Raw genomic sequence first — 27311 nt, 5'->3', positions numbered from 1 at the left:
TTCCTGCTTATGGTAAATTATCCAATGCATGGACAGAAATGGCCACAGTATTTACTCTTTCTTCACTTAAACCAGACCTCTGAGTATTTACTGACTGACATTTTATAGCTTACAAAGCAATCCGCCTTTCTTGTCTGGTACTCTTCTACGCAACATAATGCCAAACAGCTGACTATCTGCTTTCTAAAAATGAACTGTGCTGCAAACAGCATCCTGACAATTTAATAATTTGTCAAAGTAGTCCAACCAGTTATTATGAAGTACATATCATAGGGTACAGAGGTAAAGGTCATCTACTTACAAAGCAAAGCAAAGTGCATCTGCTGACACTGAAAAGCAGACAATTAAAAAAGATAAAATGAAATTTGAGACATTCCTTGGCAGATTTGACTTTAATATGCAAATTCCACTACCCGTAACAGCAGTTGTAGATCCCCAAGAACGTTATTTCTCTTCCTGCTTGTGCATCGTTCACAATCACTATCCTTTGTATATGACATTGCTCCACTTGGAGTGGAAAGGAATTTAGATGGTCTTGTTTCACATCTCAGGCGGGAGACACCATGAGTCCAGCCCATGATTCTAACATTGAAATAGTTTGGGGTTTTTTTTTTGTCATGAGAAGTTTGCTCCAAGTAACACTAAGCTCTCTCTGCTTTTATAACAAAGAAAAGAGTCTAATGTTTAAGCATGGGCATGGATTTGCTCAGATGCTAATTCTGGGAGGGTAACTGATAAATGTTCAGACACATCTGCATTTGAAAATCAGTTTTTACAGTTTATCTTCTCTAGCAAAAGAAATATAGACCCCATTAAAAATACGTTTTTATACCTATTTCCACCATACATACATTAAAAACGATAAATATATTATGTAGATATAGACACAGATCAATATAAAGACATGACCGCTGACAGTCACAGGGTAAATTTTCAATTTTATATTTACTCCCTAGCCCTTCAAATGTTTCAGACTGGATACTCAAATCAACATTTACTACACAAAATATATGTCCTAGGCAAATCAGGAGCCCAATCCTTTAAAATACTGAATACTCTAACTCCACACTGGCTTCAGAATTCATTTGCTTAATTGTGGAGGGTCTCTACTACCATGCTGAGTAGAAAACCCTCCCAAAACAACTTAATTACTACATATCAAGCAGAATGACTCAATCACTCCAGAGGATTCACCCTCCTAGGAATTTTACTACAAGAACTTTTGTGTCTGGTTATTGATGTTAATCAAAACATGAAATAAGAAGTCTCATCAATGTCTCTGCCATGAAAGAAACTTCAAGCTGTCCTGCCTTCCTAATTTATCTTTACATAAGACACAATAGCTGATACCTTGATGTTGGAACTGAAACATCCTTCAGTCTTCCCTCTTTGTTAGTTCTGCCTTTTTAACCCTCTGGATATAACAGATACTCAAACCTCACAATAACATTCATTTAGTCCATGTGTTGGGAAAGACCAGCACTCTAACAGTTAAATAAAGAACACCTTGTTTTCAGCTTTACCACCCTCATTTAGCTGGCTTTTACCCTGTTATTTTTTAAGATTAGACCCTTTTTTAAAAGGTAGAAGGTTATGGCCTTCAATAGCACGGTATTTGTCTTTTCCCTTGCTTTGAAGCTCTACTGTCTGCTCTGGACAGGAATGCCCTGTTATTTACAATATATGGTATTATTATTTCAGGGTTACCATCATCTGCCAAGTCATCAGAACGGTGCTGTACTTAATTGCAGAGACAAGGGGGAGGGGAGCAGAGAAGCATCTCTATTTAGTATGGTACCTATTGCTTCTCACTGTGATCGTGTCAACATTTCCACAGTACCTGCCTTGTTTCGAAGCACAGATACCATTCATTAAAAGAAAAGGGTGAAAAAAAGCTTTTCTGGCCCAAAATAGAAGGTAATGATATTATCCCAAGCTTAATTAAAGTTCTTTACTTTGAAAAACTAGAGCTTCAGTAAGCAAACAATTCAAATCAGTTAATTAGTTCATAATAAAATTTAGAGCAAACTGCTCTTAAAGGACTCTAGCAGATGCCTAGTTAATCAACTGCATAACCACACACACGGTAGAGTTAAGCTTCCAACAATTTGCCATGATGTCAACAGTCAGCCCAGGGAGCACTGCTCTTAAGTCAGGCTGAGCTCCTAAGACATGGCAAATCTCAGCATCACACAACAATTCACCCAAGTTCCAAACACCCATCTGTGCTGCGAACTGAAGACCTGCACCATGCATCCCTGAAGCACCTCACTTAGGTTTTTTTCCCCCCTTCCCCTCTCTCTAGCTCTTGGGGTTTTTTGGGTTTGTGGTTTTTTTTTTGGTTTGTGGTTTTTTTTTTTTTTTTTTAAGATATGGTTGCTCACCTTAAACATTTTGCAGAATGCTCTGCAGTGGGTCTTTGAACAGAAAAGTTGATTTTTATACATTTTATACTGATATGAAGAATGGCATATTTCTCAAAAAAATTGAAGAGATGGTAATTTACAGTTATAGCGCCCTCACCCCATTAGTTTAGGATCCTACTGAGGTAGATGCTTGGTTATAAACTTAATAAATTCAAGCAGATATTAAAATGATCTTTTGAGATGAGGTAAAACAGTGTTAAGGTCGGGGGGCAAGTTCTTGCTTCCAGCATGCATGTGTGGTTTGGCTTCTTTATTTTGTTTCCTTGTAAACCAAAATCAGCATGAAACTGGAGTAGGAAATCACAAACATCTTTCCCATATTACAATGTTTGTAATGCAACCAGAGGGGTTTGAGGAAGAGACTGGACTTCTTTCTGGGTCCTTTTATCTGCTGAAATTACCTTAGCAAACAGTTTTTTAAAAAGCCCAACACTGAAAAAGCTAATATGCATTATGTCACTGTCTCCCAGAACAACAAAAAACACAAGACAGACCCCACAACCCTTTGGACGAAGAGTTCACACACTTCACACTGTTTTTGAACACAGCTCAGGCAAGGAGCATAGTATGAGGGCCTTCAGCAAAGCTCTTCTCTTAAGCTTGATCCAAAATGAGGACAGCCTTACCTCCATCCTCACTGCTATGATCTCCTACCACTGCCAGCTATCAGCTAGGAAGTTGCTGCCTCCATACAAAAGCTAAAAGCACACAGACCTCAGGAGTCACAGGAGGTCCAGTCCCCCTCCCCGAAGGAGCTCACCCAACTACACAACCTCCAGACACAGAGATTCAAGGTCTGCAGCCAGAGGTGGTATGCTTCAGTCTCCTCCTCCTTACTCTTTTGGACCTACTCCTCACGTTGCCTGCTGTCTCCATACAGCTCTTCAGCTCCACACTTAAGGAGTGGTGTAAATAAAAAGCAGGGATGGTTTTCAAGGCCTATTTCTTTTTGGAAAAAAAAAAAAACGCAATGAATAAGTAGGTGGAATTTAACTTCCAGAATTTTGACAGAGCGTTTTGCTGTTGCCTTTATACAAGCACATATGCTTCTTTCGGAGGAAAAGAGAAAAAGGGAAGGGTTTCTACCACAAGGCTAAGAAGTTTCATTTGTTGGTTTTACGTATCAATAAGATCAAATTACAGGTATCAAGGGACATTTATTTTGATGCTAAATACCTTATGTTAAGATGTCAATTAAAGTTCTCCTGAAGAGGAAAGTTCCTCGGCAAAAAACGAATGCATTAAGCACGAGTACACCATTCCCCAGAGGACAGAATATAAAACAACCTGTCAAGTAATCAAAGATAACCAAAGAGAATGTGTTAACTCCCTGATGTTTTTTACTGTTCGGCATCAGGTGAATGCAAGCTCTTTTACCACCTGACGGAGCCCTGTTCTATTAATTCCCTGCTTCTCTCTTTCCATACCACTTTTATCAGCACTAAAAAGCTTCACAAACTGGTGGCTGACAAAGACATACACTGACGGTGCATTATTTTAAGGACAACATCAACTCCAACCAGCCAGCAAAAGCTGTCAAGCATACACACCACTTAAAAAGCCAAATAAAACACAGCTATGCTTTGAGACATGCTGAACTGCTAATGAAAATTAAGTTGTATTCAACACTAGAAGTCCGTACTTCTTACGCGCTGGTAAGGGAGAGTCATGGAATTCGGTTTGATGCATCTATAAGTAAGGATTGTTCATCCTTAATTCATAAGAGAAGGCAACAAGAAAATTTCATGAATTCAACAAACTTCCAAATAAAACTTCCCATATTTTGACTGAAAATATGCAACATGGTACAAGATACTTGTAGGAATGGGAAACAGCTGTAACCTGGAAGTCAGAAATGCACCCTACACCAAGAAGACACCCTAATGCACGTTTAAAATAACAACTGCCCAAGTAGAAGACTTGACTACACAGATACAAGTACCTAAAGTAAGAGCTCTACTCAACCAAGAGCTCCCCTGAATTATTTTAAAAATAAAAAAAACAAACCCACACCATGAACAAGAACTGCTAAGTTACTTGGGTTGGTTTACTTTAAAACAAACAACACCCCACAAAAAAATTCACCCACAGGTAAAGCTAAAGAAAAATCTCAAACACCAAGACCAACATACATTGTAAAAGATCAGTATTAAGGTTTAACTTCTCCTACTTCAGCAAATTGAAATGAATGGACAAAGTCTGGCCTAGGAAATGCAAATGACTTTTTTCAGACTACATAGACGAAAATATTTCTACTCTGAAGCTCAACTTGTTGCAACATGTTTTTAAAATTAAAAGAGCACTTTCCCCTCTCTCCTGGAATTAGTCTTAAGTAAGAATGTTTTTGAATACAATGCATAAAGAGAAGGAAAAAGCAGAATTCTTTGCTCTACATGTTGGAAAAAAAAAAAAAAAAAATCACATACACAACCTTCCGAGCTACTTTTAAAAGCTACGTAAAGATCATCTAAATTCCTTACACTATGACTACTTACCTTTTTCCCTCCTGTTACAAATTGCTTGAAGTGGGATCTTACGAAATGAGGATGAACAGCAACAATCTGAGCATGGGGCAGGGGGGAAGAAGGGAAAAAAAGAGGATTGTGGCTTAAATACGAGTTTACAGGAAGCATCACATTACTTTTTAAACTAGATAATTCAGCTGTAATGCTTGGCATTTGGCAAAGGTTCTTTCTCTGAAGTAGAGCCTAGTTATTTCAGACATCTCAGGATGGTGGTGTCTTTTTTTTCCTAGAAAAGATGACAATTCTCCATATTGTAAGGCATGTGGTAAGTCACAGACCTGACACCAAGGGCCACTGAACAGTTCACTTACACTGAACAACTCTTTTTGCACAGTACACAGCAGAATCTGGAGTGTGAGCACAGGACTGCTGTCAGCAAGGGTTACTCTGAATAAGTTTTGTCTGGGACCTGCCTAGATGACACATACCCCTCAGTCCTGCCGCAGGACAACCTTGTGTAGTATCAACTCACCTTAAACAGCCTCTTCGCCTTATGTGTTACATGCCAAGTGTAGGAAATCCAGCTGTAAGAGCAGGAAGGCACTAGGAGCCAAGTGAGTTGCATCTGATGTGTGTGAAAACTTAATGAGTTTGTTCCTTCCCCCCCTCAAGAGCAGCTGCAACAGGGAAGACCCCAAGCAGCAGAATGCAATCATTTGCCCACACTGCCTTTCCTCCTGCAAGAACAGCTTCTTGTTAAAAAGCCAGATTTTCCAATACGCCTACTAGAAGTCCTTTTCAACACCGAAACAGCCACATGTCTCTCAAGCAGAGTATAACTGAAGTGTTCCCTTCAGACAGGGTACCTCAGCATCGTCACCCTTTGCCTTATCTTAAGATGGGTTTAACAGATACGAATTGGTTGCAAAATAATGACCTCTCAGTTAACAGAAACCTCAGAATTCGTATCAGAGATCTGCAAAAAAATAAATATGTTGAGACAGGTAACAGCTGAAACAGGACAATTTCTCTTTCACTTTGCCTTTTGTATTTGCAAAACTCAATAAAACTTCTTACAAAACCAAGATTGGCTTTCTTCCTGCCTAACCAGATCAAAAGCTTTTATATTGAGATAGCTAACTATTTTCTAGTGACTTGAATAACATTACAAGGAAGTGGTATTCCTCTCTCTCATTCAGATTCAATGTGACCTTTCTGTTATTAAAGACAACAACAACACAATTACTAAAGATTAAAAGAAGCACTTACTTTAATAGGACAGTCAAAGGTTTCATGAAACTCCTCCGCTGAATACAATCCAAACACCTGCACCTAAAGAAGTATATAAAAAAAACAAATATATTTACCTAATAACAACTTGACAAAGATGAATGTAAATTACCAACAATTAGAAGATTAATTTGAATGCTGTTACATCTTTTCTCCTAAAGTGAAAGTCATATTTAACAATTCAGAGTTAATTCAGACATCGTTGACTTTTATTATGGCGTATGTCTAAATATTTTCAGCAGTGCAAAAGAACTTATTTCCATCTTCTTTGTTTTGTTACAAACACAGCAAAAACTACAAGTTCCATTTGCTTTAGGCTGATTAAATCTGTTTAACAGATACTGATCTAAGTAAGGTAAGAGCAACATAACATTCAGGTGAAGAAAAATTAAAAACTCTTCCTTTCTGAAAAAGAACTTGAGGACTTATTCCCCTCCAAGCAATACAGGGTTTACATAAGAAAAAAGAAATCTGTGACAATAAAGCAAAACCAGCCTGAAAACGAATTCCCATATGGTTCTTGGCATCCTCTCCTCCTTCCAAGCGCATTCAGTGCCATTTTGTTCCACGACCATTGGAAACGTCCTTCTCTGAAGATTCCTCCCTTCCCACCTACTTTGATGTCTCAGTACGTTTAATAGTCAGCACTGAAGTTATAACCATAGACTATCAGAATACCTATCAGAATTAATCCACCTGAAGAAGGCTCAACATTAAATAGCCAAACAAAAAAAGTATGTTTCTACTGACAAGAGAATTAACAGTTAGAAATCTTTTCTTCCCTTTAGTTACAGAACAGGTACAGAGGTATCAAGTGTTAAGTAGTATTATTAGATTTAGATGCTCTGACTACAGAACAGGGTTGCTCAAGCTTTTTCTAAGTACAACCCTCTTTTGGGCTCATGTCTCTTCATCCAACATGCAACATCTCGTTCCCCAATTCTCAGATGAGACAGTCGACAACTCAGCTCCTGCAGAACTTAAAACAGGGCTGAAGACTTACAGCCAGGAATTAGTAATTGATTTACTAATTATGATTTCCACGAAGAATAATAACTAGTTTGCTTTTTCATTATAATTTTAAGAGCTTTCCACCCACTGCCAGATGCTGTTGGAACAACATCACTCAGCAGGGACGGACGCTGCTGGTGGGAGATGGGAGAGAAGACCATCCCATCGAGACATCAGGGGAAAACTATATCTGACAGCAAATCTACTGTAGAGAGGTTTATAGTCATTCATCCTTTTTCTGGAAAAGGTAAGCTCTTCAGTAACTCTGCTCTGCATACTCAACAAGTTGAACTCAAAGATCTAAGAGATCTTTTCATCTTATTTCTTTCTCTCTCCTTATCCCCACTGTAATTCCTTCAGAGGGAAAACAAAAAATAATAGTAAAAAAGAATGAAAAAAACCCAAAGATCTGCAGAACAAAGCCAGTAAATACCAGCAATGGGCCACAAAAAGTAAGGCTTAATGGCTCTAAAAAGATCAGTTCAGAGGACAAGAACCCCCAAAATTCCTGCAGACAGTCAAGGAGACAGAGCAAAAAAATTAGACTTCAAGTAAAGTACAAGAGGAACTAAGCCATCAGCGAGGAACCAAGCCATCCTTAGAGCAGCTCAAAGTTCAGCAGTCTCATGAAGTTAAAAACGTCTCAAACCACCTCATCTCCCTTTCAAGCTGGTCTCCTGGATACATCTCCTAAGCAGCATTATCAGCTCTGTCCATTACTCATTAGCGAATATACTGCCTCTAACAACACGCTTTAAAAATACTGCTGCATGCACTGTGTAGGGCTGAGCTCCTGCTTCAAAGGATTGGAAAATCAATATTTGGAGACAGTGAGATGCATCGCAAAGCTGTGATTATGTAAGCCAACCAAAGGGGTTTATTTGAGTTGGGCCTGGCTGTAAGCCTAGAAAACCTTCGGGCTGATGTCTAGAGGATTTTGTTTTCCGGGTTTTTGTTTTCATCAGTTGGCACAGCATATCCAATGCAACAGACTAAAAATAAGAAACAGAGGAAAGAGAAAATAAGACAGAAGAAAAGAGGAAGAAAAACAATAGTGGTTGAAACACAACACTGCAAATTCCATGGAAGCTAAATCCTCAAAAAAACCCCAAAACATCCCTCTAAAATTCATCAAAATTAACATTAGCAACAGTGCCTTCAACATTCTCATAATACTGCAGCAAGCATGGCAATATGATATTCCTTTACGAGTATCAAACCAAAATGGAGCCAGTTAGCTAAAGAGGAAAAAACAACTCAGCATAAAATACATGTTATTATGTTTACTCTAGGGATATATCATAACAGTTTATTACTTCTTAATGTCTTTTATTCTTCAGAGAAAAAGTGATTCTTTTGATATTACAAATCATATTGGATTCACCTATTTCTACTTTTTATCTTCACTCAGCTCATGAAGTTTTTGGGTAGCTAGAAAAAGGATTTCATGATGAGAGCTGACTAGATTTTGCCAGTCCTCTCCGATTTTAAAAATCCAGAACCCACCACTCCAGTGCATCCAGACTTGGCTGTTTCTTTGCTTCCACATGTGGAGGAAGCATCCAACCTTCAGTGATCAAAAGGCAGGAAAACAAACACATTTTATCTACAAGCCACATTTATTGAAAAATGATCAACGTAATACTTCAGATATTCTCAACATAAATGTTTTTACGGGCATTAAACATGACACTAAAACACGTAAGCACATGGGTTTTCAAGAATTTATATTTCAATAAATTACATTTCTTTGCATTAAAAAGTTACAAGCCAATAAGGGTGCAAATTATATCACTGTTATGTAATGACATGAGAGCTTTAGCAAAATGGGGAGTCAGATCCAGGTTTTTTCAAGAAAGCATACAAGTAGGCAAAGAACTAACCTAAAATAACTCTATGGCACTGAAATAGCAAGCCTGCTTCCCCTTCCATTTATTCCAGCATCAGAATTGTCCTCTTCTACCCTAATATTTCCATCCCCAGACACTTTCCACAGCCAGGGGCCAGACTAGAGTGGTGGTGGTAGTTTTCTGTTCCTTTCCACGCCAGTGGTGACCAGCTGCAGCAAGACCACTGGCAAGGAAGATTTTCAAAGAACCAAGTGTGTAGTACAGAAACACTTCAAGTTGCTCCCAAAGTACTTGTTGGCCATGTATGACACAGGTGCCAGGTTTTGACATTAGGTCTGACCGTCACCCAACAAGAAGACAGTAAGAGAATGGCACTGTGCTGTTATGCCTCACCCCCACAGTCAGTGTAGTTAGTCCAAATCTAGTTTGAGAGTGGGAAAAGAAAGTAAAAAGTAAAGTATAATACATCAGACAGCAGAACAGATATGAGGAGGGGATTCTTATTCTAAGGCCTTCCTTCAAGAAGACAAATGGTTTCCACCTCCCTCATATTGGGTCCACTTTGATATGGGAAAATGCATGCCGTGCCTATTGCAAAAATCTTTTGCAGGGTTCTAGAGGACATACCTTCATTAATTGGTAGAAAATGCATGCATCAACCCAGCTGGATCAAAATTCACAGGTCTTTTTACTATACCCCTTTGTTGTTTAAAACTGATTTAAGAAAACGACCCCGTTTCCTTTTTTTATTTTCCTTTTTTTTAAAAAAAAAAGATTTCACTATTTCTCCTTATTTATCTGAGTTAATGACAACTTTGCCACCATTTGCACAAGCATTTAACTTCTTACAATACAAACACCTCCACTGTGGTAAGGAAAGAGCTATATGAAGTGTGAAGCTACACTTTTGTTATGACCCGGAACCCTGAAGTGCTACATTATCAGGCAGGCATTTCTGCCATTTTCTTATACATTAGCACAACATACAAGTATGAGTTTTCACCCGTTTTAGGGGTGGATTCTGTCATAGCCACACACCTTTCTGGGTCAAGTGGAAAGTCTAACTTCTAAAACAACCAGATTTTTCAAATCTCCGGGAGACCTATTCACTGTAGAATATGGTGAAGCTGGTGAACCATCAATGTCCCTGGACTCTAGGTATGCAAATATGATGAATATTGTACTTGTGATACTCCAGCCCTGCGTCAAGAACATTACCAGAATTAGCCCTGGCTCAGGGACCATAGTTTAGACTGCCTTGCACAGCATGTCATGTCACCTACTGGATCCACAATAGCTCTTTCACTAAATGAAGACAGATTCGCCATTTAAAGTAACTGAGTTTTTTCATAGGGATTATGGATTTTTGAACATGGCTGAAATCAAATACATGTTTTTAATATTAATTTATGAAAAACACATGTGGCTTGTGATCTCACTGCAACATGCATATTCCGAGTCACTAGTCCACAGCCAAATCTCAGGAGCCCTTACGGCAAGCACTTGCTTCCTCCCACCGCTCAGAACCAACAATGCTAGCTCCACATTTTTATTACCTTGCACAATTACTGACCCTTCCCCTATCTTGCTTAGACAATTAGGACACTCTTGCTATGTTTCTCACAGGCTGTAAAATTCTACAACCCACTTTGATAGGCACTAGTATCCCAATTACTGTGTCAAGATACTAACATCAAGATATCGCTGAGAAACAAAAGGCTTGGATACATAAACTGGCTGGCTGCCTGTTGAGGGGAAAAAAACACAAAATACAAACCACTTATTTGGAAGGAAAAAGCCCTGGCGAATACAGTCTAAAGGGTTTGTCTCCCCATTTTCCTTACTGCAAGATCCAATTTTAGTTTTAATTTATAGAACTTTTACTGAATGGTATACATCCATTAAGATCACTGACCTTCTTCCTTCCCCACAAGTCCATCTGTAAGACATGTTCTCCTCAGTAAGTCAGATGGATATTGAGAAATGATTTAAATGATTTTTAATGCACTGCATTTGTATATGAGCATTATATTAAAAAAGAAGCTTAAATACACTCTGTGCATTAGAATTTTATCATTGCAAACCAACATTAGAGAAGACTGCCATCGACTTAAAAACAAAAAAGACATTCTTATAAGTGGAAAATCAATCACCAAAACCACTAAATGTCACAGCTCAACATTCCAGAGAAGCACTGATAATTGTTAGTTATACACTGCACAAATGATGTATGTCCTCAGTCAAGGAAGTAGGTGCCAGTTTTTTAGGAAACTGTACATATATTGATTTTACATTTATTTAATGTGGCTGTTGTAAGACACTTTATTCTTCTGATAAACTATGATTGCTTATCAAAAGATTCTATAATTCAAGAGAAACATTCATAACGTGTGTGAAAATGAAAACCACCAGCCCACAGAAATCATGCCCACAAAATCCAATTTTGTGGATTTATAGCAGAAAGGCATTAAACTACTGTCTTGCAGGAACAGCAGAGTAGTCACTGAAGTATAACTGGCACAGCAGTAATGATTAAGGTGACATGTCCTCCTGCCACAGCTGTTAATCAGCTTAATACCAGTTACATTATTGACATTCTCGTAATTACTTTTCCTACGGCATGTTTGTGCAAAACATATTTGACTTTAATTTTGAGTATTCAAAGGTGAGTCCAGTTCTCAAAATGGATGGTCCAAGCAATGATGCTAAATCAAGGAATTAACTCCACAGGTATCACAATTATCTCAAGTGTAATACTGAGGACTACCTGCTACCTCATTAAATATATAAAGGGGTTTGTTGTACCTTGCCATCTTCTGAGCAAACACCCATGTGTTCTCCGCTTTCATCCAGGCTGATCTGATTTATCTTCACTGGGCTCTACAGAAAAAAAAGAAAGAAAAAACACTTCTGAAGTTGACTTTAAAGTTACATCACCAATGACATGCTTTAACATCCCCCACACTTCCTGAGATTTATGTGGTAATGGTGGTGTAACATTTAGTTGCACAAATCAAAAAACCCACAGAAAAAGTATTTCTACGACAATGTCAAAAGACAGCCTTTTCACCAGCCGTTTGCCTAACAAAGACATTTGGCATTTTTTTGCAGTTACACACCTCAGGGCTCTGAAGCACTTATGAAGTGCCAGGCTCCCAGACCTTGAGCATCTGCAGCTGCACACCACAACTATTCATTAAGAACCTCTCCTGTTACCAAAACTCAGCACAAAACACGCTGACCACACAGGCATCAAGGCAACTGAAAATTCTTCTGGTTTGGTCTGATGGCTATGCTGGTAATAATTTCTTCCTTCAAATCCCTTCTCTTGCTCTCATTTTTGCCACTAATAGTGTTCTCAGAAGCGAGTATCAGAAGGTACTGAAGTGCAACATAGGTGTACTCATTCTTAGACAAATACTGAGAAAAGCCTGAAGACTGCCTCAACTTCATAAGTTTTCCTTTCCCTACCCAGGGGTTCTCATCTACAGGGATACACATCATCAGTTACTGTTTAAACTTAAACATCTATCCTTACCTTAATAAGTACTGAGGACTAACTTATAACACCATTTGGGTAACACGAAACATATCCTCTCACATACAAAACCCCATCCAATTAAAGTCCCAAGAACCTTCCTATGTACCACGGTCCTGATTTTACCCTGTGTAACAAGTGGCTCATCATTTCAATCCTCATTGAAGGATATTCACCCAAGTAGGTCTCTTACACATTTAAGAACAACTTTTCTTAACTCTCATAAAATTTTGAATGGATTGAACCGCAAAACAGATCACTTCTGTGGTTCTGAGTACGATAAAAGAGAAATTCATCACATGTTTGTGTGAAAAGAAAGTGTTACTGGAACAGTGCTGGAGTCGTGGGGTCACATTAGACGTTACACAACTGTGTCTGAAATATCACAGGTCCTTATCTACACTATGGCAGTTGGAACTACATAAAAAGTACATCATAAAATGTTATACAAAAACACACTGTCCAGATGGGCTATCTACAGGAGACAAACTGACATCTTCTTGCAGCCTTTGGAAAGCTTTTCCCCATACTCTTTCACACACCAAAAAACTCCAACTCAGAGAAATGAAGTCTTCCTCTCTTCCGCTTTGAAAAGAATATATGCCCAAATCATATTACGTTTTCTAGAAGCTTCTTTCTAACCAAGGTTGAACAACTGAGCCCTGCACTGCAACGGTTGCCTGATGAGTTGGGAAAGGATGCTGCCACCCTTTTGCTTTCCCAATTCCTTGTGTGCAGGAGACCCCACTCTTGGTCTCACTTTGTGTCACCACAAAGTACTACACGGAAATATCACAACTACTGCCCATCACAAAACGGTATTTCCACTGTGCAATGTTTGCCAAAAAGTTCGCACTGCTGAGGAAGAAGTTAAACAAAGTTTCCTTGACTTATGTGCTCCAGAAGTTATTTTCATTCACCACAGAGTGGTGACGCTGTCTTGCTGCGTTTCAAGCTCTGAAGCAGGCGCATCCCTGGCAGTGCGGGCAGCTGGTGCACATTCCCTGGCTCCGTTCCTCCCCACACATTTGGGGTGCCAGCTGAAAAGAACAGCTCAAGCCCATCAGCCTGCTGATGTGGTCAACATCCTTGAGAAAGCTCTGATTCTTAGATGCTACACACACAGTTGGCTAATTCCGGGATTCTGAGCGAGGCAAGAAGTGTCAGTTGTCAGTCTCACTTTCTAGAAGCTTCATAACAATTGCTAGCATGCACTTTTGTTCCTGCCTTACCTTTAAAAGGCCTTTCTAAACTTCTGGTTTGCTCATCAAGGTGCAAGAGAAGACTTTGCCTCTATCTAGGGGAAAAAAAAAAGATAAAAAAATGCCAGCACATCTCCACCATTCCCTCTACAACAAGAAACAACTCTGGCCCTCTGAAAGGACAAGAACAGAAAGTTCAACTGAGTCCATCATGGAACTCCCATGTGCTTTTTTTCTGGGCTCCATCTAAGTTGCCATTTCCACAACTTTCTCACCAAGGTTCTCATCTTCTTCTATTATACTGCGACTGAAAAAGCAGAGAGTCCATCTTGAATAGCTCCACCTTGACACAGGGCCATATGCTAAGGTACAGCGTTCCATTGGCCATGTTCTTCTCATCTCTCCAGGACCTACATCTGTCACCAGGGCTGACAAGACAGCAACAGCAGATCTGGCATCTGTGTCACGGGCCTTCTTGGAGACACTCTGCTGCAACAAAGCCCAAGACAGAAAGAAACCAAACAGGACACACCAGAGGAGTCAACAGCTCAATCCTGCAGTCCACATAGTTCCAAACGGCTTTGATAAAATTTGACACTCAAAACACAAAGTGCAGGAAGTAGGAAAGGTAGACTATGTGAGTCATCTTCACATACAAGTTGAGGACGAGGAGCAGGATGATGGAATTTATCTGACACGCTGCAGTTTCAAAGCCACGTGGCATACTCTGGAGATTCAATGCGTGATTGCACTCAGGTAACCAGAAAGTGCCCAACAAGGCCAAATCTCTCCTTATACTCATGTAGAACGTTGTCAGTAGGGGAAAAGGTGATTCCACAATATTTGCATTTTTGCCACATTCAAAATCGCACACAATACTTCAGAACTGTTTGTTAACTAGAAATTTGATGATATAGTCTTTCATAACACTGTACATAACTGGTAACTGGCTACAAGCCTTCTGCATGCCCAACAACACTATCAGCTGCTTTTAACTTTTTCTTTCTCCAATTTTTTTCCTGCTGTCTGCACTATACACCGATGTCTATCAGAAAAGACGAATAAATTCAACTAAAAGCAGACCTGCTCACTTACACAAACATCCAGCTGAGTTCCAACACGAGACTCTATTCTAGATGATGTACACAAGGCAAAGCAAACAGAGCAATTTTTTTTCAGCACTCGAGTTGAATTGGTGCTATTGGCTACAAGCCTCTTCACTGACTTGACGAGTCAGAACTTTCTTTGGAGCTCAGAAAGTGATAATGAATTTAAACACAGAAAAGGCTGAATATTAAATGCAATCTAAAATAAAGTTCCAGCAAGATTAGCCAATGCCAGGATCTTTTTGTTCAGAGTTGAGTGGCACGCGAGCCTACTGTTTTCAGAACTACATTCCACTGGAAAGCTGTTTAAGATTTATATCTACAACTATGCAGGAAATCAGAAATAAAAGATCACAGATGAAATTGGTACATGTGTTATCTAAACCAAAATGTTTCTTCTAGAATCAGATTCAATTCATCTTTTCATATCATTATTTTTATAAATATACTGCTATGTCAGTCAAAGGTACTTAGTGTTTCAAGTTTAGTTCTATTTCTATCGTGCCAACATCCTGCGGATAATTTTAATATTTCAGAAAAGAGGAGGACAGATAATTCTGTGCCTTACACTCTCTCATCCTGCTTTTATTTTATTTTTTATTCAACATTATCAACTCAGCCATGTAGTTAAAACTGTCTTTCCCTTGTAGTTTTTTTCAAACCTTATTCCAGCTACCCACTGAAGAGTTTAATTTGTGTGGTAAAAGCAAATAGATTGTGGGTTTTACAGTACAGAGAATAAATGCCCTTCCTGCAACATCCACCTTTACAGGTCAACAAAAGATGAAGAATCACTCAAGGTTAGAGAGGACACAGGTAGTCAGTAACTCATCCCAATCTGGAAGACTGATCATTTGATACAGTCAGAACCAGGACATGCTCTGGGGTTTGGTCAACTGATTCTTTTAAAGGTACTTTAAATGGGTGGGGAAAAAAACCTGTCCAAATTTACAGGCATCATATTTAGAAGAAAGATAAATTGATAATTATTACAGTAATCTGAGGTCGAAGTATCAATCTAAAAATTAGGAACATACCATCCATGTAATTGTTACTCAACTAATCGATGATTTCATCTTAAATCCCATGCCACGAAAAGACAGACAGATGCATACAAAAAGTTCAGGAAATTACTGATAATTACTCAAGTCAGCATTACATTGGGTAAATTGTTTTTTAACCTAATCAGGAACCCTAGCTTTAGGCCAAACAAGGAAAAACACACTTCTTTGTGGTCACAATGATACTTCCAGCACTGTATAAATGATAGTAACAGACATAGTATTTCTAAAGCAACATAATTGAAATCTGGCAAAAGGAAGGATCCTCTTAGTTAGGGAAGGAAATACACTGAAATGATTAACTCAGGAACAGCTTCAAAATTTCATAAAGTGTGGAAGTTCTGGCAAAGAAGGAAGAAACGCCTTCAGCTGAATTTCCATTAGCTGCAGTTTTCTTTCTGATGGAGACATGTTTGGAATTCTGGACAACATAAGTAAGTTTGACTGTTCAAAAATCAATAATGTCAAGCTGACACTATAGAACAAAAAAATGTTACCTTAATGGAAGAAAGAAAAGTTTAGGGAGAGGGAGAAAAAGCTAACAGGCACCTTGCACATGAAGATCTAAACGCAGGCTTCTGCAAAATCCTAAATTTCAAGGAAAAGAAAATCAAGTATCTACCAACCAATGTACCTCATGTGATAATGAATTACCTAATGTAAAATGCTTGAAATAAACACACTTAGTATGGATTATGTCAGCTCTTCAATTAGGAGTAAATTCACAGCCACTCAGAAAGCTTCTTTTAATTGTGTTCTTTGTGGCAACTCTTTCTCCCCTGACACTCATCATCAACCCACCTTATACTATCAGTCCCCCAACGGTGAACCTGAGAAATCAATCTGCTAATGTATAATTTGTAAAGCTTCTCTGACTAACAAATGGATAATTGATTCTTTCACAAATGCTGCATCCCAATGGATATGAAGTGGATGACAAGAAACGTAAGCCTGGATTTCACTCCAATTCTGTGACAAATGCAATATTTACAAGCTAGGAATCTAAACGTTTTAATAGTTGCCTGTGACTTCATGCCTTTTAGCCATGGTTAGCAGGCAAGCAACACACACATTAGGAGTGTGAAAAGCAAAGCACTGTTTGATCATACCTAACAGCAAAGCTCATTTTACTTCAAGAGATACTCATCACTAATACAACCCACTTAACCAGCATTTTCATCCATTCTTTAAGAATGGAATTTTCAGAAATTTTTCAGAAATTAACCCAAACATTTTTATCTAACTGCATACACACCCAAAGAAACAAAAACATCCACAGGTCCTTTCTGCTACATTAGTATCAACTTGGATCTACCTGACCACTATATAGCTACTCTCCATACTGAGGCAAATCGTACGTATTCAGAGTTTGAACTGTAATAACAATAATTTTTAAACAAGTCTCCTACAAGTGCCTGTTTTTCATTTATTTATGCATTCCCACCTGCATGACACTAACGCAAACAAGCATGTAAAACACTAGTTTTGGGCAATATGACCAATTAACCCACTGTTTAAAAACGTTAGCCCACTAGTGGAAGAACTACCATTTTAACGTTTGTATTATTTCCACCATGGTGGAAGCACCCAACTGCAAAATACTGATTTGTCAACAGAAATTGCCTCAGTTATGGTCACAACTTAAGATCCTCTCAAAATACAAGCCTTGCTCTAGGTTGGATGAAGAATTTGCTTTGAACAGAGCCCCAACTCTTCAGTTTTTCATCTGTAAATTAGACCTTCTATACACATCAATACCAATGAATTATGACAGACAGACAACATCTTTGAGACTATTGTGAAAAAAAACCCAACCTAGGCAAGTACTGGATATTACCTTTCTCCAAGGGTGCCTTTCCAAGCCAAAAATGATACCTTAAGCCCACCTAGAAGAAAGCCTAATTAACCTAACTTGTCAGAAAAGGAGTTTCATTTTGGCAAGTGATAGGAGGTACAGCAGGTAAACCAGATAGAGAGAGTCTTCCACTATTAAAAAAAAGGTGTGCAACAGCAAATCACAAGCATATTCCATGTTGTTTGTCCCATCTGTTTTGACTTCAGAACACTGATGCCCAGAGTTTTCTTGTACTGAGAAACTAAAAGGAAGAAATTGAGCCCATGCACTTTTCTTGCCCCTGATGCTGCAGTGCTGCACTGACTTAGGTATATTTTGCATATTTGTCAAGTTTTACTGATACAATAGAGGGAAAAGCAACTTCTAATGCTGTATCATAGTTTACCTGTAAGATAAAAGTACCCACACCCCTATGTGTTTAGGCACAACTGAGAAAAAATGTAGAAACACAAAGGTTTAAACTGAAAAGGTAGCTTTGAAAGTTACAGAATAAGCTGTTCACCCCTGCTTGCAATACAAGTAGCATTCTCTGAATTTACAACACTTAAATTTTCATCTGTTGAAAACTTACTAATATCCACACCAAGGAGGTTTTGTTCAACAATACTGGCAGCCAAATTCTGATAAGTAAGTGAGGGTTCCTGCTCCAGTGCTTTTCCTATAACACTCTTGAATCTGTCACTCTCCAAATGAAAAATGGAAGATTATATTGGTTATAAGAAAAAGGAGGGGAGAAAGCCGGGGAGAGTGACAAGGTCTGGGACACAGAACAATAACAACATTAACTTTTATTTCGCTGTGGGAAGGCAGACCTTGCCTACAAAAAAGAAGGCTCTCAAGAGCTTCTCTAAAACTAAGGGAATATGAGGACAAGAAATCTCTCATAGATAGTCTGAGAAAGTAAGAAAGACCAAAAAGCCTACAGTGATTTCAATATTTTCCACATCAGTGAATCCCTTAATCTTGTTTGTCAGCTACAGAGACTAAGAAAAAAAAAGCATAAACCCATTGAAGAAAAAAAAAAAACTAACAAGAGATCTTGCTAAATCTGTAGTAGTTGCTAGATAATCAGAATGCTTGTCTAGGAATGATGGAACTATTACTGAAAACAAATCTACATGGAAAGCCTACACTGCTCCCTAGCAGAGTTTAACCATTAGCTAATTCTTGATGGATCCAGAGCAGAATCTCTTTTCTATTAAAAGACTGGTGTGTAAGGAGATATCCTCCCAGGAACTCTGGCCCAGAGTAAACAAATTACTCCCGTTTCCTCCACTCCCCAGGTCCCCTTTGCCATCTGCTGTATAACCGTAGGGCTTCAACGATGGTATGTCCTAAGCCTGCCTCTACTTCTTTGTTGCTATCTGCGTATTAAAGCCATCTGAGAATACAAAGCAATATTCCCCATCACACACCCATGGGGAGGGCTGAAGTACAGGGGGAAGCTGAGGAAGGGCTGCAGGCAATGACTACACACACCTGCCTTGGAAGCTCAACACAGCATGGGACAAGATTATACCAGGCAATCTGGAGGTTCACCTCACGGATTTCTCTAACTGCTTTCTTTTCAGAACAGCTCCCCAAGCACAATGAACTTGGAGAATTCATCATTGAACATTAGCTTTCCACACAGACTACTGAATTATAAATAGGGCTTTGAAGAAGAATCCGAAAAAAAACATATTAAACCTCAGGATGAAACTTACTGGGGTGATTTCACAGCTTGTTTCTAACAGAATACCACCACCACTGTCATTAATGTATTCAACAGAATTTTGTAGAATTCTACAATACAAAATACAAGATTTTCCTCCATTTCTTGATAAGTCACACTTCAGAAGACAAGCTTTCTTTTCAGATATCATTTTCTTAGTGCTTTGATCAAATAACTTTTAAAGAAGCAAAGAGGCTCTTGACTATTCTTCTCAGGGGTCACGCATTGTTGTGCCAGCGTCATTTCCAGGAAGGTCTTCACAACAGCCATAATGCTCATCGCCCTCCCTGACCTAACACAGGACAGAGGACATGATCATGTGGAGCCTAGGATCCCTGCTTCTTCATACATTCCAATACATAGCCCAGTATTATTTTCTCCACAACTAAACAGTTTCCTTCCTTCTGTCAGCTCCTGCAAAGAAAAACTCCACCAAGTATTTTTTCCAGTTATTTTAGTCCATCAACCATTCCACTACGGACAATGATCTCAACCTGATAGCTACTGAAATCAGTGCAAAGATCTCTCCCTGATGGAATCAGACAGAAGTAGAAATATTATAAGGGAAAGAAATCCCTTTCCTGGCTGAAAATGACATAACTAGCCATATTCCTGGCATAGTTAAATATTACCCTGAGTGATCAATGCTGAAGTTGAGATAAAGTGCTATTTTCCATGTAAACATTCAGTTATCAACACTGGTACAGATTGGCATAAGTCAGAGCTATATGCAATAATAAATATATTTCCTGCTTACTGAAAGCACTGTATTTTCTGGAACTTCCTTTATTTGCAATTATATCACCTGGGAAAGTCTCACAAACCCATCAGAGGTACTCAACAATGACCAATGTTTGGTGTCTGATTCTTGACAGGATCCTAAAAACATCTGCAAATCAAAAAGATGGGGGAGAGGGAGGAGAGTACTCACACAAGTAGGAACTGTGGATCATGAAGTGCCCTGTAACTTACTGTAAGCGGCAAATTGTATGCCATATCCTTGCTGGGACAGTAAGACAGGGAAAGCTAAATGTGAAGACAAATTGATCCTGTGCAACCTCCTCAACGCATTTACATACAAAGAGGCTCTATTTCAACACCAGTGAAGTGTAGACACGATTGCTTATAATAAACTTTATATGAAGTAGATCAAAAAAGCAGATTCATTCATTCCTCTGTCTTTACACTGCTCAAATTTCACAGCTCCTGTCTTCACAACTGTCAAGACCTGCAGCAACCACCGACTTCAATTAGCAGCCGGTTTAGGGTTACAGCAGTGAACCTTCCAACACCAAAATACCCATCTGTCAAACTTCTTAGTTTTATTTCTCTGTGTCACAGGACACCAAGTGGCTTCCCCAGCAGCATCACACTGGAGACGAACAGCTTGAAAATAGCTACTTTTGCCAGTAGCCACTCTGAGGGTATTAACACCCAAGACTGGTCAAATCCAGACTGTCCATGTTTAGTATTCCATCAAGAATGCAATAAAAAACTGCTATACACTCTGTCATGTCTTTTAAAACAAGTCTCATCCTTCAGAAAAGTGTCTTTATTAGATTTACAAAGTTCATTATCAATAATAGCTTAACCCCTATGGGAAAAAATACTTAGTTTTGCCTTCATGTTTGGTTCATCATATTATGCCCCTGTTATGTCATTCTGTGTTTTTAATAGTGCTGCATTTTTATTGTTAATGGACACAAAGGGCTGTAGCTCCATCATTAACGTCAACTTGTATAAAAGACATTGTCCTCCAGAACTCAGTTGCTTTCGACTTTCTAACTAGGAAAACATTTTTTTAATGCAAATAATATTTTATTAATGCCAGAACTCTGAATAATTCTGACAAGCAAACTGCTATTATTTTCTATACGCGCACGCAAGTGCCTGCCTTCCATATAGAGCAAAATGCCAGCCAGGTATAATATGCCATTTGAAAGGAAAACAGCTCTAGGAACTAGCAGTATACCATTTTTTTTTTTAGGAATCAGACCTTTCCAAATCCTCCCTATGCTTTTAAAGGCTGTTAGGGTTTAGGAAACGCACATCTGTGTTATCAGTCTTTTATGAAAAGACTTCATCAGTGCTGCCTGAAACGACCTGTTTCATTGTTGCTAATAAAAACTCCAGACCAACTTGGCCCAGTGGTCCAGCTGTATATCAGCAAAGAGCATTTAGGGAGGGTATGAGACAGATGTGGCACAATATGCTTCCAAGATGACGGGAAGAAGAAAGCAGTCAATCACTGAACATACATCTTGTGCCAGTCAACATCACCTGGTGAAACCACAGGCTCCCAGTAAAGGAACATCAGGGACCATCCCTGACGGTAGTAAGGATCTGTGGTTCTCGGATACCAACAAGCCGCAAAAGACAGAACAACCTAGCAGCATCTAGTCTTTCTAGTCAGGGACTAAGCCTCTGGAAGGCACTGGAAATGATGTTCCTTATTTAACAGTTGTTTGAAATTTGTTGGCAGTCTTTTGAGGCTTTCTTTTAAGAGTCACTATCGCTCTTAAAAAGTAGTCTTTTACTTAAATAAGAAATGCAAAAATATTGTGCAATGGTTGTTTAGTATGTCTTTGAAATTAGAACCTACGTTTCTGTGTTTTGCTTAAAAGCAAATAAACTTTGTTGCCTAATGTTGTTGTCAAATTATGGCACACAGGGCAATTTTTTAGAGAAAAAGTCAGTAATACTTGCAAACAAATTACATTTACAAAATCATCACAACATGCAGTATGCATTTACGCAGCAAACGGTACAAAACCTGGATGGTGAAAGAGTTGCAAGAAAGGGGGGGGAGGGCAGGAATTGTTTCAACGATTTTGATGTTTCTGTGTAATGTCACAAATCATTTTGTTCAAAAATGTTTGAAAATGCCACATGTAAATTCATATAGCAGAATTACACTAAGGTCCTTTACTTTATCTTTCACAAAACGTGACTTAGAGATCCTACAAGGTCTGATAAAAAAAAAAAAGACAAATACCACCACACACTGGAAACTTTGCCATTTCATTGACCAACAACGCTGTACTAAACACTATAGTATTAATGCCCTTCATGTTCACCATTCTCCCACACTGAGATGTTTTTCTCCCCCAGAATTTTCCAGATTTCATTTTTTTGAGCAAACACACAGAATATGATAGGATCTTACCAAGTCAAAAGAAACTGAACTATTTGCTATATCTAGACGATTGTGACAAAACACTATTGAGTCACAGCCCTCTACCTCATTGAGAGATGACATTAACAAACTCTTACTGCAATCAGGGACATTGAAGAGGGCTGCTAAGGTACCTTACATGTAATGCCTTTAGCGTTGGGTCATGAAATGCAACTGCCAGACAACAGGATACCCACTCTGTAGAAAAAAGATTGATACTGGAGAATAAAAAGGAAACAACTTCTTATACTTCTATGTCAAAAAATAGAGAAAAAAAATACGTATTTGGAGAGCAATGAAGTTGTAGAAAGATTATTGAGTCTAAGGGTGAAGCTGTCATCCTTTTCAAAAGAAGGTAAAATGGGCAACATAGCTGATAGTGGAAAGTTCAAAGGAGAAGCAAGAAACACTTGCAGTCCCACAAACAGCTGATAAAGTACTTAGGCTTTAAACTTTTAATGAAATTAATTTAACCTACAGCATCCATGTTACTGTTTGCAACTGCACAGGCATGTGTTTGACTTGTACGAGCTAACGGCATTCCAGAAATAAATGACTGGACCATACAAGACCCTCTGTAGCTGAACCCATACTCTCAGCTGAACTTTTTACATTATTCTGCACTAAACTACAGTTATTGCAAGCTACAAGCTTGAAAGAATAGTTGAATGAAACGGTCATGCTTTCCTCCGTTTTGAGCTTATAAAAATTAATCATGCACAATACTGCACTTGTTTAAAACTCCTATATTTCATCCATACTCCAAGCCACATTTGTAGTAATAACTAATGCCACCACATCCACCACTTTTACCTTAAGTAAAAACTTAAGCAACGCTCCCTTCGAAGGACATGATTCCTGCCAAGCAATGTTCCTCATCTTCAATAGCTCCACAGTCCCCATTGGAAACACTCCTGGTCACAACCTAATAAGCACAGTATCAGAGCATCGTAAGACCCAAAAGGCTATCTGAGTTATTCCTACAGCTACTATAAAAGCTTCTGGATTTCCAAATCATCTGCAGTTAAAATGAAAAGACAGAAGCAGAAGAAGGGCTATTAAATTTGGAGTAGACATTCAAGTCTTCAGAGCAAAATCCAGAAGGATCGAACTTCATGCTCCAGTTTTTCCATGGAGCAGAGCTAGGTGTTAACTTCGAGCATTTAAGCTGTAGGACTGCACCACCCGTTTGGGAAGGAGGTCTCACGGCGGGGAAGGAAGCCTGTCTCCTGCATAGTCACTCACTCCTCTCAAAACCTTCATTTTTGCTTTGGTTTTTGGAGACTGTTTACAGCAGCACACCTGGTTTTGTACAGAACACAGGGATTCAGCTTCAAATTTAACAGGCACAGTGACACGCTGCAAACTCTAACACACAACTACTCAGATCTTCACTCTAAATTCTGTTGCTTCACTTCATTTCCCGACTAAGTCTTCTTTCATAGCCCGACAGTGACAACTAAAATGATGTAGTTAAAGTAATAAACAGGGAATTTTAAGTAGCCTGTCAAAATAAGTGACATTTATATCATCTTAGTCTTAAACTCATGTAAAGTTCCATTCAAATTAACTTCTTCATTATGCCAAAAGCTACCTTCCCCATGGAAAGACGCCGCATTATCTCTCACAGCAGTTAGTGGGCTCCGCATCATTTCCAGCAACAGCATTTAGTGCTTAACAGCAGCTGCTTCTTCATTAGGAAATACGCTTTTCTTGTTAGCCATTAAACTCTTCCAAAAGCACATCAAGTCGACAGAAACCTCTGACATTTTGTTTGCAACCTGCTGGGGTATCAGCAAAACTGACAGGCCACCGACTGACTTTCAAGCAAGCCACACACTTGCTCCAGAGGCTGGCGAGTGCTGTAACTTGAATAGACCCAAGGGCAACACCACCACCATGGAAGGACCGCCCCTCCAATTTTTCAAGGAAGTAGAGATGACATAGTGATTTTGGATTTCTGCCACTCCAAACAAAACAAAGTAAAGAAATGTTTAGTTCTACACAACATGAGACAATTAGAAAAAAAACAAAATGGTGAGGCCAGGAAAGAAATAAGTGGTAAAAAGAAATGCTACAAGAAGTGATCTACACTTAAAGTTTCATTCTTTCTGTAATTCCAGCCGTCTTGAACAGCTCACAGATGTTGCACGCTAAAAGGACTTCAATATCTTTGCACTAATAGAAGCTTTAAAATGCTATTTACATTGTTTTCTAGGCTCCAGCATCACCTCTGAAACACCTCTGATGCATTAAACATTTAAACCCCCTCTACTTGTAAAATAGGCAACGTTTCCCCTTCTCACAGAACATCACTGGCACCAGCCAAGTCTTCTTACCGTTTTTCCTTTAAGCTTGATGTTTATTAGAAGACCAGAATGGGGGCAGGTTTTCTTGCCCTTTGAAAGGTTTTTGATTTGTTACTTAACTAAACATGTTTGTACAGCTTTCTTCATATCTACGAGTCTTTAATCCACAAGATGTCAGTTGAGGCAATAATTATATTAATAAATTGTAGACAGTCTAAGAAGAAAAGAAAGATGGAGAGGCATTTGGAATTAACATGCTGTGAATCAGTCCTGCATCATCCTTTGTCAGTGGCATTAGCAGGCTTTTCTTCCCCCCTTCTTGTTGCCTTTTAGTAATAATTTTCAGTGCGTTTGACACATTTCATCTCACTCAATGCACTGAACCCTAATACAAGAGAACACCAGTTTGTCAAACGTACGTTATTTGAGGATGCATATCAGTTTATCTTAGGCGGCTGACATTGGCAAAGACAGCCACGCCGGTAGGAGCTATAATCACGCTCGGCAAGGAGGAAAGGGGGATCGTGTGAGAGCACAAGTGTGGCTGCAGAGATACCAGCACCACCCAAGGCCTAAGCCCCCAAAGCCCTGTGTTCTCAGTTCTCCCCAAATCAAAACTCTCCCACACCAGTTTCAAAGCACGCATTTCCACTGCTGTTGACAACAGGAGCTGCAAACCTGAAAAGACTAGGTGTCTCCCTGGCAGAGGACCCAGCATCAGGTATAGATGAGAGCAAGACTCTGTTCTGAAAAGACTTTTGAGTTGTCTATGTGAGTTTCACAGAAGCCTCTGAACAGTTATGGGTCAAAGTAGAGCACACAACAGTCTTGCAGCACTAGGGCCAGTATTTGCAATTTGGGATACTCACCTTGTTTTGCTGCTATAGGCATTGCAGAGTGAAGTCCTGAAAGGTTTTCTTAAACAAAAACGCCCAAACAAAAACGCTGGTTACTATGGCAGAACTTCTAGAGATGTCATTACACCTCACTGTTTCTAACAGCTGCTTTTAGCAATATAAAACGCTAAACACATTTAGACTTCAACACGAGGGCGCTCATTAAAAAAAACAGCGATTTCAGAGATTATGCAACATAGTGAGTTTTCTCTCCCAAAGTCCACAGGAGCTGGAGACATGATAAAGTAATTATGCTGCAAGTCTCCTGAGATCAGTATCTATTTCCGTTTTACCATTTGGCTCAAGTCCAGATGTGAGTCAATATGGAAAAATATATGGTGTACTATAAAACCAAAACTCTTATTTCTTCAATTTCCAAGCTCATTTATATTTTTGAACAAGGTTACCTGAGATTAGGAAAGAAAAATGGAAATCAAGATGACTGCAGTAGTAGTAATAGTATTTTCTACATATATTTAATATGAACTTGCTATTAAAATAATTTTAAAGAAATAAAAGGTTAAAATAAAACCCATTCTCTCCATTCTAGTTCATTTCACATACTAAAACTATTTTGGATCTAGTGACTTTTAAGTAAGTTTCTTGTGTATAGTTTGTTATTTCTATTTACACATTTAACAGACCTAGATGGAATTTTTAAAAGTAATTTATTTTTTATTCCCCAATTCGGCATTGAAAAAAAAACACAAAACCCTGCAAAATACATATAGAGACTCAAATGCAGAAAAATTTCTTGAATTACATAACTGATTTCTTCCAGACAAAGGGCTTCACATGGCTATTCTTACTATTCATTTCTACCACCTCATAAGACAGAAAACATCTGCTGAAAAGACTCTTTCAAAGAGAAAAGTATGTAAAATTGACTCCCCAGGTACATTGTTTACTGCAAACGATTCCAAGATTTCAGGGGTAATATTGCTCGCTCTTTAATGAGAGATTATTTTATTTACTCCGAACAATTTTTATACACTACTAATTTCCAGAAATCACTAAGAACAGATCCTTGTTCTGTTTACAACTTCAAGGTAGAACCACATCTGCCATTCCACCAGTGGAAACACTTCGCCGAAGGAATTTGCTCATTTCAGATCTAACTTCACCATAAGAAATCATCCTCCCAGCAGACTGGTAGGACACATTATTAAAGAAAAGCAAATGAAAGAACAGCAGATTTGAGTGGGTGAGTATAAAGAAGAAAGGATTTTGTTTTCTAGTCTCTAGTAGACAACAGGTCCCCTTGCTCCTTGCTTTATACCTAAGCAGTTCCCTAATTCTTTACAGAAAGAGGAGGATTTCACCTTTTGGAACCAGTGTGGGAGAACACAGCATTGGTGATGCACTTCAGAAAAGAATGGCAGTTCTACAAATTAACTCTTCCAAGTATCTGAC

At 38.8% G+C, this 27311-nt stretch overlaps 1 protein-coding gene across 1 annotated transcript in view; it reads right to left on the bottom strand.

Annotated features, from left to right (window-relative positions):
• Positions 1-27311, bottom strand: part of VPS41 (VPS41 subunit of HOPS complex) — a 108507-nt gene that overhangs the window by 55368 nt on the left and 25828 nt on the right. Inside the window, exons 5-7 of the mRNA XM_086614302.1 lie at positions 11848-11922; positions 6161-6223; positions 4922-4987 (exon numbers count right to left, since the gene is read on the bottom strand). Coding sequence (XP_086470428.1) covers positions 4922-4987; positions 6161-6223; positions 11848-11922 — 204 coding nt within the window. The remainder of the gene's footprint in view (positions 1-4921; positions 4988-6160; positions 6224-11847; positions 11923-27311) is intronic.

The sequence above is a fragment of the Tauraco erythrolophus genome, chromosome 7 (genome assembly GCF_009769465.1).
Source record: "Tauraco erythrolophus isolate bTauEry1 chromosome 7, bTauEry1.pri, whole genome shotgun sequence".
In the NCBI taxonomy this organism is placed as follows: Eukaryota; Metazoa; Chordata; class Aves; order Musophagiformes; family Musophagidae; genus Tauraco; species Tauraco erythrolophus.
Note: the sequence above shows the minus strand (reverse complement) of the source record. Positions and strands in the feature narration are given on the sequence as shown.